Consider the following 18,377-nt stretch of genomic DNA (forward strand, 5'->3'; position numbering starts at 1 on the left):
TCAGGATAGCATAGGAGAACTCACCTCCACCAAACTCGACAACCCCCAAACCCTCCATAGTATTCGAAATAAACACAGACACATTCATTACAATGGCCTCAATCTCCTCTCGAATCTCCATCCGCTGGGTAAACCCCTCCCCCCACCCCTAGCTCCCTCTCCCTACAGCCAAATCAAAAAATCTAACCTCTATCTATACCTTCCCTCCTAGCCCAACACCAAACCCCACGAACACACAAACACCCTCGTCCTCACAACCCCCAAACGCTTCTTCGTCGACCTCCGCGTCATGCGCCAGGCCCCCCAGAACCTCTACTGGGGCTTCGCCGGCATCTCGCACAAGTCCGAAAGCGGCGACGTCGGCCGCTGGGTGCACACCGTCGACTCGCGCTACGACGACGTTGTCGAAGACTCTGGCACGTTCACGCAGCTGGCCAACGGCGACTGGCTGGAGCGCGGGACAATGCTCGACTTTGACACGGGCCTCGTCGGCGACTATGAGGAGGTTTGGCGCGACACCGAGCCGGAGCCGAGGGCGGCGGCGGTGCTGGTGCTCGGCGAGCATGCGCAGAGGAGGGTTGGGCCCGAGAGCGATGCGTCGGCGAGGGGCTGTGTGGTGAGGTTGGGGAGGTGGTGTCAGGGGGTGATGAAGGTGGATGGGAAGGTGACGGCGGAGAGGTGGGTGTTGGGCGTCGGGGAGACGGAGTGGTCGAGGGTGTGGAAGTGTGGGGAGGGGGTGATGCCGTGTATGGTTGCGTGTGTGGAGCAGCGGGCTGAAGAGGTGCAGGGCAGGAGAGTGGCGAATACGAATGGAGCGTCGCAGATTGAGGTTAGGACGGAGATTCGTGAGGGGGACGAGATCGAGTTGGCGGATTATAAGTGGAGGGTTGTTGAGAAGGCGACTTGGTAGATCGTTTGTTGAGGGGCTGTGCAGATTTGTAACTTGCTGACCTGGACTTCCTTCTTCTTTTTCTTTTTTAGCTTTGAATGATTGGCTACTAACTGAAGAGAATAGCTTGTGGGATATATACCCTTCGAGTGACAATAGATGAACTTTGCTAGACGCATATTCGAGTTCTTATCGTAGAGACACTAATTCGCAATAGTGAAGAAGCTCAAAAGCTAAAATGAGATATATAGGCTAGCCATTAAGGTGGGTAACTCGATCGACTCAGGATTTCCCATGGCTTCAATATGTCCTTCCCACTAGTACCCTAAATTATATCTTTGTGTGCACGCATGTACCTACGTTAAATCGTCCTAGAAACACCTCTATATCAACAACAGATGCGGAGGGTGGTTAGAGCCAGTGGTTGTAATAGCTATCCTGTGTTGCCCTAGCCCTGATTGACCACCAATCCCCCAATCCCAATCCCCTGCACCGAGTGATAATGGATGACCTCTACTTATCGCGGCCACGAGTTAGGGCAATCCACCAACTCGAGTGATAAAACATGACCTACACCGCATTATCAAAGCCCATATCGTAGTCGCAATCCGGGGTGCAGATAATTAAGGTTGGAATATAAATTACTAGGTATCGGGGCGGGGTAGTTTGGCTGAGTGTCTAGCTTTGTTATGTCCAGCTTATATGCATGCTCCTCTGTTGTATATATGTGTGGTTCTTGATTGGCATTCTCGCTCTGCCGATGATCCACTGCCCTTATTTATGGGTGTGGTGTGGTTTGTAGGTAGGTATAGGCTAGATTGAGTACAGTGGAGTGGGATGAGGTGGCCATATATAGGGCAGGGAAATGATTGCGATGGAACAGCTAGTCTGGACGGGCCAAGATCACAGCCAAAGCAGAAATCACAACAAGATTCTCTGAAGCCCTCCCCGCTACTCCCCTCCTCCTAGATAACAGAACCTGCACATAACCAAACCGTTACCAGGAAGCAACAAAGGGCCCAGTGCTCGAGTAGGAGCCAATCCGGCTTGCATGCGCAGGGGTGGGTGACTTTACGGTGAGCGTTGCAGTAGGCTAGCTATATCGATTCCGCTAATTTCGGATCTACACGGTGGAGGAATACAATATATGCACTTGTCTACCTACCTATGATCTATCTACGCACATGTAGTAGATATGCAAAGATATCTTACTTGCCCAATGACATGGCCATTGACATTTCTGGAACCAACGCTATTGGTCTGGTGTGACGTAGCCATGGGTGACAATATCTGTTGATAACCTGCCCCTCAAACCTCCAGTCAGTGAACACCTGCAAACGTTCTCCATCACCAGCCATCACTCGACTCTTACCAAACCGCCAAGCCACGCGCAAGCCATGTCACACAGACGGAGGTTACACAGCCAGGGGCCCAACCACCGCACACCCCTAACCCCTAACCCACACACCACCGCACCGCAGCTCTTGCTCTCGATCCACAGCTCACAGCCCACACTCGCCCCCCCCCCCCAACCAGCAGACCCGCAATTCCACACACAATGTCCACAATGTCCACAAAACCCAAATCCCGCTGGGAATCCTCCGACCCCGCCGACCCCGCCGACGACGCCGACGCCGCCACCCGCCGCGCCGAAAAAGAGGCCCGTCGCGCCGCAAAGGCCGCAAAGGCCGCTGCCAAAGCCGCCTCAGCAAGCACCTCCACACCCACTACCACCGCCACCGCCACCGCCACATCCCCGCCCACGAAACGGCGGCGCATCGACGAGGACGAGGCGGCAGCAGCAGACCCGAACGCGCCATTGAAGCTGCTGCGGTACGCGGCGCCGGAGCTGGCGCCGTGCGCGCACGTCGACAAGTATGAGGCGCTCAACAGGATCGAGGAGGGGAGCTATGGGGTTGTGACGCGGGCAAAGGACCGGGCGACCGGGGAGGTGGTGGCGCTGAAGCGGCTGAAGCTGGAGAGGGAGACGGATGGGTTTCCGATTACGAGCCTGCGGGAGATTACGACGTTGCTGGCGAGTCGGCATCCGAATGTGGTGAATATTAGGGAGATTGTGATGGGGGATACGTTGAAGGAGTGAGTCTCTTCTCCCTCTCTCTCTCTCTTCTTCTTCTCTACTCTGCGATATCTTGAATGCCTCTTTTAGAGAGGTTCTAGGATGGTAGATGAGACTGACAAACACCCCCCCCCCGGCGGATAGCGTCTTCATAGTCATGGACTTCATCGAACACGACCTCAAGATCCTGAGCGAAGACATGCAAGAGCCCTTCCTGCAGTCCGAAGTCAAAACGCTCCTGCACCAGCTCGTCTCCGCCACCGCGCACATGCACTCGCAGTGGATCGTGCACCGCGACCTCAAGACCTCCAACCTGCTGATGAACAACCGCGGCCAGCTCAAGATCGCCGACTTTGGGCTCGCGCGCCACCTCGGTGAGCCGCTCACGCAGCTGGTGGTCACGCTGTGGTACCGCGCGCCCGAGCTGCTGCTGGGCGCCGTCACGTATGGCGCCGAGGTCGATATGTGGAGTATTGGGTGCATCTTTGGCGAGCTGCTGCTGAAGGAGCCGTTGCTGCAGGGGAAGAATGAAGTGGATCAGTTGGCGAAGGTGCGTATTTTCCCCTCCCGCTCAACCTCAACTAGGGGGGGTGGGAGATCTATGAACGGTACTGACATGGAGAGATAAGATATTCGACCTCTGCGGCATCCCCACGGAAGAAACATGGCCCACCTTCCGCAAGCTCCCCAACGCCAAGGCCCTCAACCTGCCCAAAAAACCCGGCTTCACGGGCCCCCGGCTGCGCACGAAGTTCCCGCTGCTGACCGCGGCCGGCGTCGACCTGCTCTCGCGGCTGCTGACGCTCGACCCCGCGCAGCGCATCAGTGCCGAGGACGTGCTGAAGCACCCCTACTTCAAGGAGGACCCGAAGCCGAAGAGCGCCGAGATGTTCCCGACGTTCCCGAGTAAGGCGGGACAGGAGAAGAGGAGGAGGCATATGAGCCCCAGTGCCCCCGTGAGGGGGGAGGCGCCGGCGCTGGTGGGCGATTTGGGCGGCTTGTTTGGCGGACGGGATGAGGAGGAGGTGGGGGCGGGGTTTGTGTTGAGGATGGGGAGGTAGTCGCGTTGGGGAGGAGGGTTGAGTGGGTGGTTGTGGGTTTTATATCAACTAAAAGTGTTTCGAGCCGTGTTTGTACGTTGCAGATACAGGTGGTATTGGTACTAGGACGCGGGAGATGGAGGTCTGTTTACGTGTAGACGTGGACCTCGGAAAGTGTATTCAAGAAATAATGATAATCGGTTTATGCCTGTGTTTGTGGCCTCTCGCAGGGCGAGCGGGTCTTTAATATACACTGATTCTCAAGAACTAAATCACTGTCTGTGCTCTATCTGGCGGGGGGGCGCTGGTTGGGTGAGTTGGTGCATGCCCGGGTGAGCTTGATTTATATGTGGGCGGTGACACTATACGAGTGATGGTTCGTGATCCCGAGGCCGGTCCGTTCCGTTATTGCTAACTTATTCGGCGGTTACATGATTCCTGGGGTTTTGTGCTGGCTCATGCGAGCTATACCATCGGTCAAACACCACTGGCTTGTAGTAATGGCCAATGATCTAGTCAGATTATGATGGGACCCGATGACTCTTCTTCCGCCCTCGAGGCTGAAGGGCTCGAGAGTGGTGTTGATGAGAGGGAGGTTGTGACGTTCTGCGGCTAGATAGATAAATATAACCCGACTCAACGCACCGTCCGCGGCTTATCATTTCCAAAGTTACCCGCTCAACTGCGACAAGAGATGGCTAGAAGCCTCTACAACGTTTTTTTACCCCGCTTCCCTTGTTTCTTCCGCACTACACTCCACCGTTTTGCCACAGGCCCGCTGCCATTAGAACGACGAGCTCTCTCTCTCTCTCCCCAGGTCCGCCCCCGATGCCGCGAGGGGATAACATACTTAGCAGCAAGACTTAACTTACAGGGAGCGAGGCTCGCCAGCTGCATCACGGCTTCGCCGGTAAATATAAAGGCGATTTATTATCACGCCGAGATCGAAGGCCACCGCTATTACTCGTCATATATGCCAAAGGACGTGGCTGAGATGTTACATCTGTTGATAGAAACAGATTGTGACATGGACACTTGTTCCACCACTGGAAGAGACCCCTCGATATGGACAAGCACACGGCCCATGCCCAGAGTAGCGGCTCATCCTTAAAAGTGCAGCACAATTCCGAGACCAGCAAGATGCAGCGATAGCCGCGCTAGAAACATCAAGCTTGAACTTACGGCAGAAGAAGCCCTCAGGACCCAGGCTAACTTACTCCCGGTCATAGTAGCTTACAGCTCAGACTTCCGTGCCGGGTTCTTTCACCACGTTGACCTATCTCGCGGGAAGCTCTAATGTGGCTTTTTTTTTTTTTTTGCCCATTTCTGGAATGTCCGGTGCCGCTGCGGAGAGGCGTGGACTTGAGCTCGTCAGCCTTTCTTACAGAAGGTAGTTGGAATATGTTCAGAGCCAGCACAGCCCACTGACCAAGGAAGACACGGTCCGGGTATTATTTGCAGAGTCTAGAAATAGGCATACCAGATCGATGCAGCAGTACTACAGACACGGGATAAAGATTCCCCGAAACCGAGAGAACTTTGGTCATGATATATATATCAGCCTAATGCATCAATAACCGTGCCAAAGGTGCATAGCCGCGCATATCATCAACTGTCAAGGGATTTCTCTGTTGATGTTGCTGGATACTGTTTTTTTAACGGAAAGTAATACCTTCAGAAGCTCTTCGCAGAAGATGTTGCGAACTTGGCAGAACAAGAGGGGGATAAGTCTGCGAACTAAACATACAGATCCAGGAATAGTTTTGTGTGCTCTTTCCGCTGTACGTTGATAGAAACGGAGTGAATATAGTCACGGGCTGTCACTCGAGATGTCGAGTGATATTTCATGATTGTCTGCTTAGGCCCTTTCTATGCTAGGTAGTGTGGCTTATGAGACCGAGCCTTGTCATGAGATAGACAATAGCTTTACCTAAGCGTCTGACCTGGAGAGGGGGATCTACTAATTTACCCTATTAGCTTTCCGGAGTCAAAGTATTAAGACGATCGAGGGCTGGCCGAACAGCCTATTGCAGCCAGCTTATGGTATCGTACAGATATACTCATGAATTAAGGGATATAGGTGTCCCAAAACCATGATGCTAGCACCTCTCTGGCAAGACAAAAGATCACAGCAAAATTGGGCAAGATATTAACAAAAACAATAGAGACTATTGAATCTAGTCATCTTTTGGCCTTTAAAAGAGTCAGCACTGTCCCGACGGCATATGATGCTTAATTCCTGTCGGAATGCGTGTTTGGCGATTATCTTAGACAGCGCCTCCAGAAACGAGTCCAAACTCAAAATTCTGTTTGGTATAAGGAGCCGACGGTGATTCTACGCGTAAGGCTCTCATGGTCATGAGTCGGCCATGAAAGTATTGTGAGCTCGCGCTCTCAAAAAGGCGGCCCCACGAATGTGGTCCGTTATTTGTGAGGCTACACTTGCCGCTGCCAACGCGCCGTGGGAAACCTATAAGCGCGAAGTAGTAGTCGAAAAACAATAAAGGGAGGCGGAAGTCTATAAGGAATTTCACGCGGCAAACAGCTTCTCTTGAGAGAGTTTCCACGGTGTTGAGCTTATATAACGTCGACATTCTTAGTTTGAAAAACGACCTGAAGTGTACAGATATTGTTGTGATAACAACACATACGAATTCTGGGTATAAAACCACCCCGCAAGCCAAATATAAAAGTTATTAACTGCGCAGGTAATACGTCTCACGATCACTGGTTTACACATACTAATCCTACCAGGCCCTTTGCTATAGCGTTTGGTGACTACATGTATGGCCTATATGTACGTAGGTAGGAGGCTGACCGGGTGGGTTGAAAGATCCGCAGGATTAGCTAATCAGAGGGGGACATGGCCGCACTAGTTGTCGGGTAATGATAAATTTGCGCAGGAATCTAACAATATTTAGGCGTTTACTTTAACGTGTAGACGAACATTTAATTGCATGAATAAAGTTGAACAATATATACGATCTCTAGATTTGTCAACACGGCGGGCCCCAGGATGGTATTCAACAGCAGTCTGTTTCACAGACATCAGAACTTTATGAGTACACCATTCGTCATCAGCACCCCAAGCGCTAGGCCAAAGTAGGTCGAATTTATTAGAAATGGTCCTATTATATAAATCCGCTTATACGCATAAGGACATAACCACCATCCGAGTCATACTACAATTAAAACTACAGCTCGATGACCTAACAACCTGTTGGCTTTAGCCATATGGGGTGTCAACTTTAAGAAAATTTGCACATGGAAGAGCATTGTTACAACGACTAGCGGGATTTTATCGTGAGAAGATACCTACATCATGTATTACTGTAATACGCATATCATGTACGATCGCGTATTCGTAGGCCTCCCCGTTGACCTCATTGCACAGACTCAGGTATATATATCCTGGTTTCCCCCAAAAGCTTTTTTCCTCCTTCTCGCCCAGGTTTCTATTTTATAACCCACAACATATCCCACTCGACGCACAAATACCCATCTACCTCGTCTTCCTGAATATACCAAAAAACTCTGAAAATGAAGCTTCCAACATTTTTATCCGTCTTTTTTTATTTGGCACTTTTACTGTCAATCGCAGAAGCGGCCCCCATTTTTGGTCTTTGGGGTAGCGAACCTGTACTAGATGTTTATGACAATGGAGTTGAGCATGCTACGTTCACTCTTGCCGGTATTTCCACTTTTCCAGCATTTTTTCCTTTTTTTTTTTCTTTTCATGTACGTCTGCTAACCAAGATACACTAGATGCGCCAAAATCGGAGCAGAATACCGGCTCTTTGTTGTCTCGATTCCCGATTTTCGACACGCTCCTCCCGTGGGGAATTACCAAAACAGAGACCGACGACATGATGAGCATTTATACTGCGCTTTCCGAACCTGGTAAGTTCTTTCCCCTTTTGCTCGGTTATATCTCCATGATATGAGAAAGTTTACTCACATGAATGTTTCGTTCGACAGAAAAGGAAATATTCGTCAATACTGTTCATGAGCAAGTCGAGAAGTCAGGCGGGAAGGCTAAGTTTAGTTGGAAAAGTTTCTTCAAGCGCTTCTGGAGTTGGGCAAGTGGGCTGTTCAGCTCGTGGGGTAAGAAAAAAGATAAGGTTGTTTGATATACTTTCTTCGAGTGAAAGGTGTATAAAATGAATTTTTAAGATCATACATGTACTTCTTGTAACTTTCCCTATATCGTACATCATGATCACTTGGTTATAGAGGAGGTCTGTCGACCACCAAGCGCCCGTTAGAGGTTTCTTTCTCACAGAACCTCTGGGTGGTCATATGAGGATCATGACTATAGGTAATGTTGTAATTTCACAGCGTTTGTGAACACGACCGCTATTACATACAGACAAAAAAAACCGTCAAGACAACTTTTTTATATGGCATGCAATAGTGGTCGTGTCCACAAACGCTGTGAAATTACGAGTAGCAATCGATATGAACCCGGCCTACTTTGCTTCATTACTAATCCTTTTTTAGTAAGCTGGAAGTAACCCAAAGAAAGTATGAGTAATTCCGTTCAGCAGACCAAATCTGTTCACAACGAAATTTGTATTCCAGACACCAGCTGGACTTATATCTAGGTCGTCAATCACTCTTCGTGGTGGTAACACCGGGCCAACCCCTAGTCTATAAATGTACAAATAGCGTAGACATTTTGTAGAACATGTCCTGATTCGGACACAAAACGTAAATAAATAATTTTTCCGGTCTGTACCGTTATATGCATAACCTACTAAGTGCAACGAGCCAATCGATAAGCCTCGGCTGTTTTACATCCGTAACATTCTCTGCCCCGCACCTCAGCAGTTATCATCACGCTTGGTCGATAAGGAGGATAAGCACGAGCACAACCGGCGGCACAACATCACGACAGCCTCCTCAAGCTGGCCGGAAACCCTGGGCCACCTGAATACGTGGAAACTTTCACCGTTAGCATCAGCCTCTGCCCACCATGTCTGTACGAGGTATTTGAATTCATTTATCTACTTATCACTCTCTTTTGCGCACTTTGGCAGTCTCCCGCATTTATACCCCCATTCATATCCTTTGTTTTCTCGTAGTCGTTGTTATTGTTATTGTTGCCTGCACTTGATTCCCCCGCCATTATGATCGCTGCTCACAGAATGTTGTTCACCCCAGTTCCCGACCAACAATCTGCTTCGGCTACCTCCTCTATAAGATCCGCTTCCCCGGACCGACCTTCGCTGCGCGGCGCCCGTTCGTTCTCTCGTCTCGAACCGTCGACAACTAATCCTCTCTCCCGGCTCGGAGGTGAACTCACAATCCCCGAGATATCAAAAACAGTTTCCGAGACTCCGTCTCCCATCGAAGAACATGACGAAGAAGATCCCGGGAAAGAGCCGTCATCCACCAGCTTTCCTGAAGGATTTGACGAGCTCCCCATTGAACTACTTAGTTTGACGGACCGGTTTGCACCTCTTATCGTTTTCTGGGAAATAGGTTTTAGGTCTAATAGAACATCAGCTTTATCGAGTCTTTGTCTGCCAAAGTCCACCCCAACCCATTGTCAGTAGCCCAACTTATAGAGCTATTTCAGCAATTTTACATCAGTGCATTCCAGCAAGTCGATACCCATGTTTCGCACTCCTACTTGTCACTTGCGTCCAAGAAACCCCGGTCTTCTCCATCATCGTCGAAAAACCCGACGCAAATGTTGTCAAGGGAGGAAATAGCCCAGAAGAAACGTGACAGGAAGATGCTTGATATTAAGCGGTTAGCCCTGGAAGAAGCCGTCGAGAAGCGGATTACGGAAGGTGTCTATGATCGCTTGTGGAGGCATAAAAGCACGGATGACGAAGCCAGGGATGAGAGTTTGAGAAGCAAGATGGCAGCTCTGAATGTAGTTGGTGTGAAGCTGGGGCACCTGGGAGTTGAGTTGGAAGGGGTGCAGGGTGATATTGAGGAGGAGCTCCGGCCAGCGGTAGAGGCACTAGTAGCGATGAATGATCCGAAAAATCCTGTAGGGAAGCTGCAATCACTGAAGCAGGCACACAAAGCGATCGTTGGTATGATAAAATATTTCTATACTTTTAGTAAGGTTTACTGACTGAAAATATTCAGACTGGTTGTCAACGCACAATTCATCTTCTTCCGCGGATTTCATACTTCCCACTCTCATTTACACGCTCATAATATCACCCCCTACACAAAGCTTCAATATTATCTCAAACCTCTTCTTTATCCAACGTTTTCGGGCCAAGAAAGCGATCGATGGGGAGGCTGCCTATTGTCTAACAAACCTTGAAGCTGCAATCTCATTCCTTGAGACTGTCGACCTGGCCACTCTTAAAGTAGAAGACCCAGACGAAGGCCGTCCAAGAAGCAGGAGCAGAAGTCCTCTTCCGAAAGAAGAGTCTGAAGCAGGAACGCCTGAAATCCCTTGGGCACCAGTTGGCGATCCTTTAGGCAATCTCACTGATAAACTCGCGGCAGCTCATGCTAATGCTGACGCTGCAGCCGCTGAGAATGCGAACAAACCGCATGTGAAGGTCATTGGGGCAAACCCATCTGCATCATCATCTACATTGTCACTCCAGCCTCCTTCTGCTGCTAATGCGGCCAATGTGGGCGGGATGCCAAGGAGACTTTCATACCTCACTCCAATCGACATTGCTTCTGGTGCTATTTCTACTGCGGATCAGGGGATTCGTGGTATTGGTAGCACATTAGAAAGTAGCTATAAGTTTCTTTTCGGGAAGATGGAGAAGCGCGGAGAGGAGCTCCCTAAAACACTTGAGGATGCTCGCAAACTAGTGGACTCCCCAATCATCGGATCCTTTGACGATGAAAAGTTTGCGGAGAACGATGGAGGTTTAAAACGAGTGGCAAGTGAGGCCAGCATCAAAAGCACCCAGAGCCATAAGACCGAAAAGGAGACCACATTCGGTACACCCCCGAGATCGTCAACGACGCCTGCAGCAGTGGCGGCAGAGAAGCTGGGAAATCTAGGAACCTCATTAGGTCGCTTCGCGGTACGAGGATTCACAAGAAGTACCACGCCCGCTGCATCAGCAACAACCTTGTCACAGACGGATGTTCTCACGGGAGCTGCAAAAGGGCTGGGTATTGTAGGTGCGGCGGATAAGGGACATACCCATAAAAGAGACGACAGCGCGCCTGTTGTGGATCTACTATCTGTATGTTGCCCCCCAATCTTCGATCAGTGCCTTGAGAAAATGCTAACATCGATTACTAGACATTCCCCGATCTTGCGAATTCCTTACCCAAAGTCAAAATGGGAGTTCCACCAATCGCGAGGTTTCTTGATGTCGAAGATCCTGGGGAGCTACGAATCTCCGAAGTGGGCGAGTTGCTGAAGGATTATAAGCGGCTAGTTGAAGAGCTCCGAGTGAGGGGTGCGTTGGACTAGCTTCCGCGTGGGCTAGTAATTAAATATTGGTTTCTGTCAGTACGTTAGGGAATGGCGTTTATACGTATAGTTATGCATCTTTTTTCGTGTCTTTTTTTTTGCCGAGCCCTAGAGGAGTTTTTTTTTGGGTTTCCTTTTAAATTTTCTTTCCTTTTCTCCCTTGCTTCCTTTAGCCTTAAAGACGGTAGTTAGTGTGTATTCTTTATGCGATCAAAATGATTCCTTCTTACATTTTATTTCTATGGTTTTTTTGCAAATATATTATGATGGAGAAGAGAGGTGGTCAAGATTTTGCTGCACGTGTAAACTATATAGGTGGCGGTCTCGATACAAAGTTGACGGCCGAATGGATACCATATCGCCAATGCGATCGATGGCGCATCCAGCCTATACCGTGGCGGAATATTCGGAACGCGGATACCAAGGACCTACTAGCCATGTATCGAGTGATAACTTGTGATTCAGTCTGCCCCCGACTCCTTGATCCTGTGATCCTTGAGTACATAACTTCGCTCCCTATCTACACTCGGTCCTTACATCTCGACGCCCCCAATCCAAGCCCTGTTGCGGCGGTATCACCTATCCTCGTATCATAGCTATAGGTTGACCGTGTAGCCAATTTGGGCATCTACTATACTATAAAAGAATATGGTCTGAAAAAGTTTCGCTAAGCCGGCCTAATTTCCTACATCCGGCCCTGACCATGTGGGAGACTAATTGGCCAAATAATGAGCGAGAAGCTAAGATAGTTCGATCTGCGATTGTAGGCCGGCCAGAAAGAGCTCGGATCGATATCACACATACCCCACTAAGGCCCTCAGGCCCCTCAAAAAAAAAAAAAAAAAGTAATGCTGTGTGACCATACGCCCCTCACGGGCTATAGGCCCTAATTCGCGGAAGGATCTGAGATCAACTATCCCGGTATATCGGACTCTACTCCCCGTTACATGCCGTACACCCCAGAGCATTACTCCCACCCCCGGAGTTGAGCCCATGACATGACCCCCGGACGGTCATGGTGGCTCAACCCACACGGTGTAGCAAGACGAGGCGTCTATCACTAGACTACTTCGCCCACACAACTGTCAAAGGCCGGGAAGTAATATTTAAGGGAGTGAGGGCAGAGCGGGCTAGGGAACACCTAACCCTGCAATAACAATCTACCACGAAAACACTGGCCACCCTCTTGTAGGTGATAAAACCTCATTTTAAGCCTCCCATATCAACAAATGGTACTTGTAGGGTTTCCGACTGCTTAGTATTCTGATGCGTGGTGCGTGCAAAACCACCCACCCCTGTAGTAAAAATTTACCAAGCCACGAGTGATCTCTCATGACCAAGCCCTTCCAAATCATCCTTCTCATCATCCCACCACCTCACCTCACCTCACCTCATCTCACTTCACTTCACCACACCGCACCACCATGAACAATAGCGAAAGATAATATAGAGAGTCTCAAACTCGCCAAGATGATATTTTAGCTATAAACAAAAAACTAAAACCCCTTTTCCACCCCAAAATATACACTTTTTTTTATATAACTATAAACAACTAGTTACCTTCCCCTACCACCACCACCACTCCCACCACTATTTGGTTGCTCTTAACTTATCCAGAGTAGACATCCGGGCCAGGAGGAGTGTAGCTGGTGAGGGGGGGGTAGTAGATGTTGAGGGTGATCCCGGGGTCGGAGCCAACGTACGCACCCGGGAAGGACACGCCCGCAGGGGTCGCACTCCCGCCACCGGTGACATTAATCTGCACGCAAGACCTATCCAGAAAATTAGTCTCTCTAGCTCCCAACTCTCCACAAACAAACTAAACCTAGCCAAGCGGAGTAAACCTACATATAAAACTGCGCCCCCGGATACGTGCTCGCCACATGCAATCCAATCGTCTCTCCCCTGAGTAGGTACTGTCCACTCTCGATACTCGCGGGAATGGTGAACTCCAATAGTCCTCCTGCTGCGTTCACGTCTGCAGACGCCCAGTGGTAGTCACTGCCCTCCAAGCCGGCCTGGTAGATCTTGAACCATGACAGGCCCGTGATTTTCGTTGTCTTAGCGTCGTCGACTTTGGCGAGGTAGGCGAGCTCGGGGCCCGGGTGAGCACCGGTGTCCCATGTTACGGTTACGTTGGAGCCCGCGACGACGTCGAGGACTGAGGCGGCAGGAGTGGCACCGTCGACGTTGCAGATCTGGTTAGAAGGATGGTTAGTACGGTGTTTAATTGGTAATGACTGAATGGGTGGGTAGATGGACTTACGATATCGTCTGAGGTGACATCTGTGACGGGGCTATTATTGGGGGGGAGGCGGACGCAGCCAGTATCACCGTTGAGGGCGGTGAGGCGCACATGGGCCTGGACGGAGCCCGCGAGGAGTGCGGCAGAGGCGAGAAGTTGGAGAATTTGCATTTTGCGGATTGAAAATAGTATGTAGATGTGAATGAATGTATTGAATATAGTATAGTAGCTCTTTGAATGAATGAATGAAAGTAAGAAGTGGAAGCTGAGCTGTTTGATGAGTCCAACGAACGAGAGCTCGAGGCAGGCTTATATACAAAACCTCCCTCCAGAAGAAAGTTTGCTTTGGCCTTGTAAAGCTAGCTTGATAAATTAATATCAAAACTCAACTCCGCTAAACTAACAGCCGACCTGTACCCTGGGGCCCGGGGGCGGGGAACGAGGGGAGAGAATTCATATTGATGATTGATTGATTGAGTGTTTCTCCGAAAGTCGAACAGGGAACAAAAGAAACCCTTGAGTGCTGTCGTAAGCTTCTTAATCTATCAGATGTATGTAATCTATACCGGGGAAACTTAAGAATAAACCATTAGTGCACTGGTTCAACACACAAACCCTCAGGCGCCAAACCCCATGTCATGAAGGCTTCTTCTTCATTAGATATGCATATATGGAACAAGGTAAGGCAAGGGAGGGTGTAGACGTTAGTACCGCTACAACGGTAGGGCGTTTCTACAGACGCCCAAGCGGAGAACAGCGGTGGAAGCAGCTCTCGAGCCCCAGCTAGCCCAGCACGTACCTTTGTCTCAGGAAGCCCTTCCCGTCGGACCCAAACGTCGGTAGATCCGGGTCGGAGATATAGCCCTGCATTCCGACCTTCAATGGACTATCAATCATACACTACTACTAGCTCCCTCAGAGCGGTGACTACTCGGGGCAGGTAAGCATTATTATTTGGAATTTAGTTTTGAGAATTGTATTATATGATTATTATCACAAGCGTAGAAGGAACATGCAAGCTCATTTTATAGTGAACAAAAAGACTATGATAAACACGTATCTATCAGATAATTAACTCGTTGTCTTGACACAGTAGTAATAACAAGTAGAAAAGAAGGACCTTTGATGGTAACGAATAGCTACTACTCTCCTTTTCTTTCCTCCACCCCCTCCCCCCTGGCCTATCCTGACAGCAGACGGCATGGAATGTAGCACATATAAGCTTCTACACAGCTCCACCCCTGGACAGACCTCTGCTCTACTTACCTGAAGCGCGCTAATGGGGAGGTCCGTGATGGGCAGGATTAGCCTGATATGGCCTGGACCGATGATCTGCAACAAATAAACGTTATTAGGGCAGAGAGAAAGCGTTAACGTTGTGAACAAGCTTCATTCAACTTCCGGTCTTGCTTTGCTCAGGTGTTTTGCGATGTATGTGCCGTCGGAGGAGCTGCGGAGAGAGCCGTCGGCAGACACAGACAGACACAGACAGACAGCCGGACAGACAGGCATGCAATACACTCTATGGAGATGAGCACCACGTCGTTCTCCGTTTTCTTTCATTTCGAAGGCTTGTTTCGCCCGGATTCTTTTCCTTGGTAGTGCCTGCAGGAGACGGATATTAAAAACGTGGAAAGTACTGAGGAGAGGGAGGGATGGGAACGTCATGTACGACTCCGGATATCGGATGTGTATATTGGGACCTACAACTATTGGATTTGATTTTTATAGCTGTAGAGACATTCTACGATAAACCATAGAGCGCTATTTACAGCCAAACAAAAAGATTTAACACGCATAGGAGCCACTCCCCCGAGTGACATACCGTGATTCGCTCCATCAAGGCCTTGGCTGACAACCAATATGCATTTACTGCTATATACATGTTAAAGCGAAAAACAAAAGCTACAAGTACAACATCAGGTGACAAAAGACGATGGAAAGAAAAGAAAATATAATAAACTTGGGATCCATGGTCTCGCGGGCTCAATTCAGGCTCAATACACCCATTCCCCTGAATGCCGAGACAGCCATGCGGCCAGAACTTCCGTTACTATTAGATTGCATCAGTAAGTTCGGCGATATATGAGAAACGTACCTGCTATATGTGCTACATCAACACGCATCCCGCCGCGCTAGCAACCGTAATCGCGGGCGCTGCCTTTACTAGCCCTTGACCAAGACTTCGCCCAACGCTCGCCGCCGTTCGCGGTTGTTTCTTCAGCGCATATTGCAGCGATCCATACTCAGTGATGGCCCTGTTCCAATGCGCCGGCACCTGAAAGTGAGTACTGCCATCACTATACTCAATCCACCAGCAATCTATTTGTACTGTTGAGAGCCTGACATTCTACGCAATATAAACCGGTCAATACTTCTCTCGCTCGCCAGGAGAAAAAAAGAATAGACAGACCACAGCACTGACGCTCTCGTCTACCTCCTGAAGTGCCGCCAAGAGTCCGGGATCTATCCCTTCTGACCAGATCCATCCTTTGCTTTCCAATATCCAGGAGTTATCCTTCCCCATTGCCAAGAACCCAATGTCCGAGTATTCAGTAAGCAACCCTTGACTACTCAGCTCCGTGATCTGATTGATCAACCCCAGGGGCAGATTGTTGTAATGAATGCTCTGGTTCAACACCTGTTCCTCTCCCTCCCCCTCTCCAGCCCAACAATAAGTACTCCAATATGTCTGCAATTGACCAAACTCAAGTCGATCAATCGTCGGTCCAGTGTTATCGTCGCATTTTAGATACTTCCAAAGACCAGGCGCGGTTACTGTGATAAATAGATATGAGCTTTGGAAGGCGCTCCAATATTCGATATAGTCACTCTCCATACATACCTATTGAAATTTCACCGTTTTCATTGGCATACTGAACCCAGTAAAGGCCGTTAGGACCAAGCGCGTAGGCCTCTACGGCTTCTGCCATGCCTTCTAAAGTTACCAGCTCTAGTAACGACGGAGGTAAGTTGTTCCTAGTACAGAGAAGCGCTACAGTTAGACATTACAGAATCACCGGTAGAGAGACAAGACCCGGTTAAACATACCAACAGAAGCCTTTCTTGGAGCGCATGAGATAATTTGGCTTCCCTCTGAAGGAGCCGATATCGAAGTCGAACGACGTTGACATCTTTGGACGGTAGTAATCTAATAGTTAGGTAGGCGGTCTAAGATGGAAGATCTCTTGGAATCTAGGGAATGATGATCAGGGAGGTTTGAAGCCGACGCTGGCTGAATAAATAACACTGGATGCCGAATAAGGCAGAGTCGCGAATTATGTCCCAATGAAGTTGTATGTGTACAACCTTTGTGTCACGATCGGCTTTTGTGGCGGTGATCCGTCAGTTGACTTGGATACCGGCACTGGAATTATAGGTACACATGTACTCGCGGCGAGAATAAGTTTCCGCCAAATTTGTACGTGAAAATGCGGTTGCAACACAAAAGTGGTGGCGGAAACTTATTTAAGGTGCCAAACAAACTCATGGTAGGCCACGGAAGCTATGAACACATTGCAAACTAATTGGCATAGATATATAGTATGTGAAGTGGATGTATGAAACCTTCCAACTGAGAGTAAAATCGGTATAAATTGCGTAGGTACGGACCAACCGAATATGAAGAAGGAAAGAAAGGTGATATTATCAAGCGAGACAAGTGTGTTTTATAGAGCTAATATGTAGGTACATGTAATTGATAAGTGACTAGCGTGTTCTCGGATCATCTTGATACGTTTTCCTACCCGGAGCTTTATATGTCATACGTGTTGTTGTCTCCATTTCCCAAAAACCGACTTGCTGGTTTGTTGACTCCTTGGCATATCGTCGCTGGTTTGGACAACGTTTTCAGCCCACTCCTCATATCATCTGAATCCTCTCTATCATCAGAAAGGCTCTCTCTTTGCCGAGTCGATATAGTAGGCTTTGTCTGGATAGGGGACGACTGGAATCACTCACGAGAGGAGTCGAATCATAAACAATCACTCACCCGCTTGGAACTTTCGGTCGATGCCGAGCCTGTCCGAGTGATGGAAAATGATCCAATACATTCCACATTTATCCTCAAATTCTTCTATACCGTTACATAATGCAAGTGACCCCCCAGCCTACATATACACATACTAACGGTTTTTTGGGGGGAGATACGAGCCGCCCCAAAACAGTCCTCGAGGATTGTGGGATAAAGCTGGGCAACTGCAGCTCTGAGAAGCTCAGTACATCTATGCAAGTAGTCCCCTTATGGTGTACCGAAAGATACATATATCTAGGCTTAGAAGAGCTGATTATTGAAGAAAAGTTGGTGTCGAATCATAAAACGGTTAATACTAAATTACGAAATTTCTAGGACTTAACATACCTCGATTGTGGGCTACAAGGCGACATTTTTGTATAAATATCCTACGTGTATGTACTCGTTGTGTGACTAATTAGAATGCGGTCAGCCCCATTTGATTCTGACAACTAACTTGAACAATTGACCAAGCCCATATCCTCGAAGACAGTCCACGCGAGCATATATAGAATCAAACGGAACAGCTTTGATCAGGTTCTGTGGGGCTTGACCAACATGTCGAATCAAAACTCTCGTTCGAAGGCCTTGGGTACAAGCAGCAAAACGGGAGAGGATAGATGCGTGAGGAGATCAGGTTGCTCGCACTTTATTTTTTTTTTTATATATCTCCCGGAGATGTAAAAATGAGATCTCCCCT

At 49.0% G+C, this 18,377-nt stretch overlaps 6 protein-coding genes across 6 annotated transcripts; 4 read left to right on the forward strand and 2 right to left on the reverse strand.

Annotated features, from left to right (window-relative positions):
• Nucleotides 1-92: 92 nt before the first annotated feature.
• H6S33_000075 (uncharacterized protein) lies at nt 93-910 on the forward strand (the record flags this gene model as incomplete). Its single annotated transcript, XM_044832161.1, has 2 exons — nt 93-128; nt 212-910. The coding sequence occupies 2 exons, from the start codon at nt 93-95 to the stop codon at nt 908-910; spliced, it is 735 nt and encodes a 244-aa protein (XP_044699634.1).
• A 1,546-nt stretch (nt 911-2,456) lies between these two features.
• H6S33_000076 (uncharacterized protein) lies at nt 2,457-4,027 on the forward strand (the record flags this gene model as incomplete). Its single annotated transcript, XM_044832172.1, has 3 exons — nt 2,457-2,986; nt 3,111-3,516; nt 3,596-4,027. The coding sequence occupies 3 exons, from the start codon at nt 2,457-2,459 to the stop codon at nt 4,025-4,027; spliced, it is 1,368 nt and encodes a 455-aa protein (XP_044699635.1).
• A 3,519-nt stretch (nt 4,028-7,546) lies between these two features.
• H6S33_000077 (uncharacterized protein) lies at nt 7,547-8,136 on the forward strand (the record flags this gene model as incomplete). The annotated part of the gene is made up of 3 exons (XM_044832183.1): nt 7,547-7,697; nt 7,772-7,906; nt 7,985-8,136. 3 exons carry the CDS (start codon nt 7,547-7,549, stop codon nt 8,134-8,136), a joined length of 438 nt encoding a protein of 145 aa, XP_044699636.1.
• Nucleotides 8,137-9,153: 1,017 nt separating this feature from the next.
• H6S33_000078 (uncharacterized protein) lies at nt 9,154-11,420 on the forward strand (the record flags this gene model as incomplete). The annotated part of the gene is made up of 4 exons (XM_044832194.1): nt 9,154-9,458; nt 9,515-10,056; nt 10,112-11,187; nt 11,247-11,420. 4 exons carry the CDS (start codon nt 9,154-9,156, stop codon nt 11,418-11,420), a joined length of 2,097 nt encoding a protein of 698 aa, XP_044699637.1.
• Nucleotides 11,421-13,029: 1,609 nt separating this feature from the next.
• H6S33_000079 (uncharacterized protein) lies at nt 13,030-13,836 on the reverse strand (the record flags this gene model as incomplete). The annotated part of the gene is made up of 3 exons (XM_044832205.1): nt 13,030-13,192; nt 13,269-13,618; nt 13,687-13,836. 3 exons carry the CDS (start codon nt 13,834-13,836, stop codon nt 13,030-13,032), a joined length of 663 nt encoding a protein of 220 aa, XP_044699638.1.
• Nucleotides 13,837-15,651: 1,815 nt separating this feature from the next.
• Nucleotides 15,652-16,799, reverse strand: H6S33_000080 (uncharacterized protein; the record flags this gene model as incomplete). Its single annotated transcript, XM_044832217.1, has 5 exons — nt 15,652-15,718; nt 15,780-16,015; nt 16,079-16,443; nt 16,511-16,644; nt 16,717-16,799. The coding sequence occupies 5 exons, from the start codon at nt 16,797-16,799 to the stop codon at nt 15,652-15,654; spliced, it is 885 nt and encodes a 294-aa protein (XP_044699639.1).
• Between the last annotated feature and the right edge of the window lie 1,578 nt (nt 16,800-18,377).

This window comes from Morchella sextelata, assembly GCF_020137385.1.
Source record: "Morchella sextelata strain SCLS chromosome Unknown scls_1, whole genome shotgun sequence".
NCBI lineage: Eukaryota > Fungi > Ascomycota > Pezizomycetes > Pezizales > Morchellaceae > Morchella > Morchella sextelata.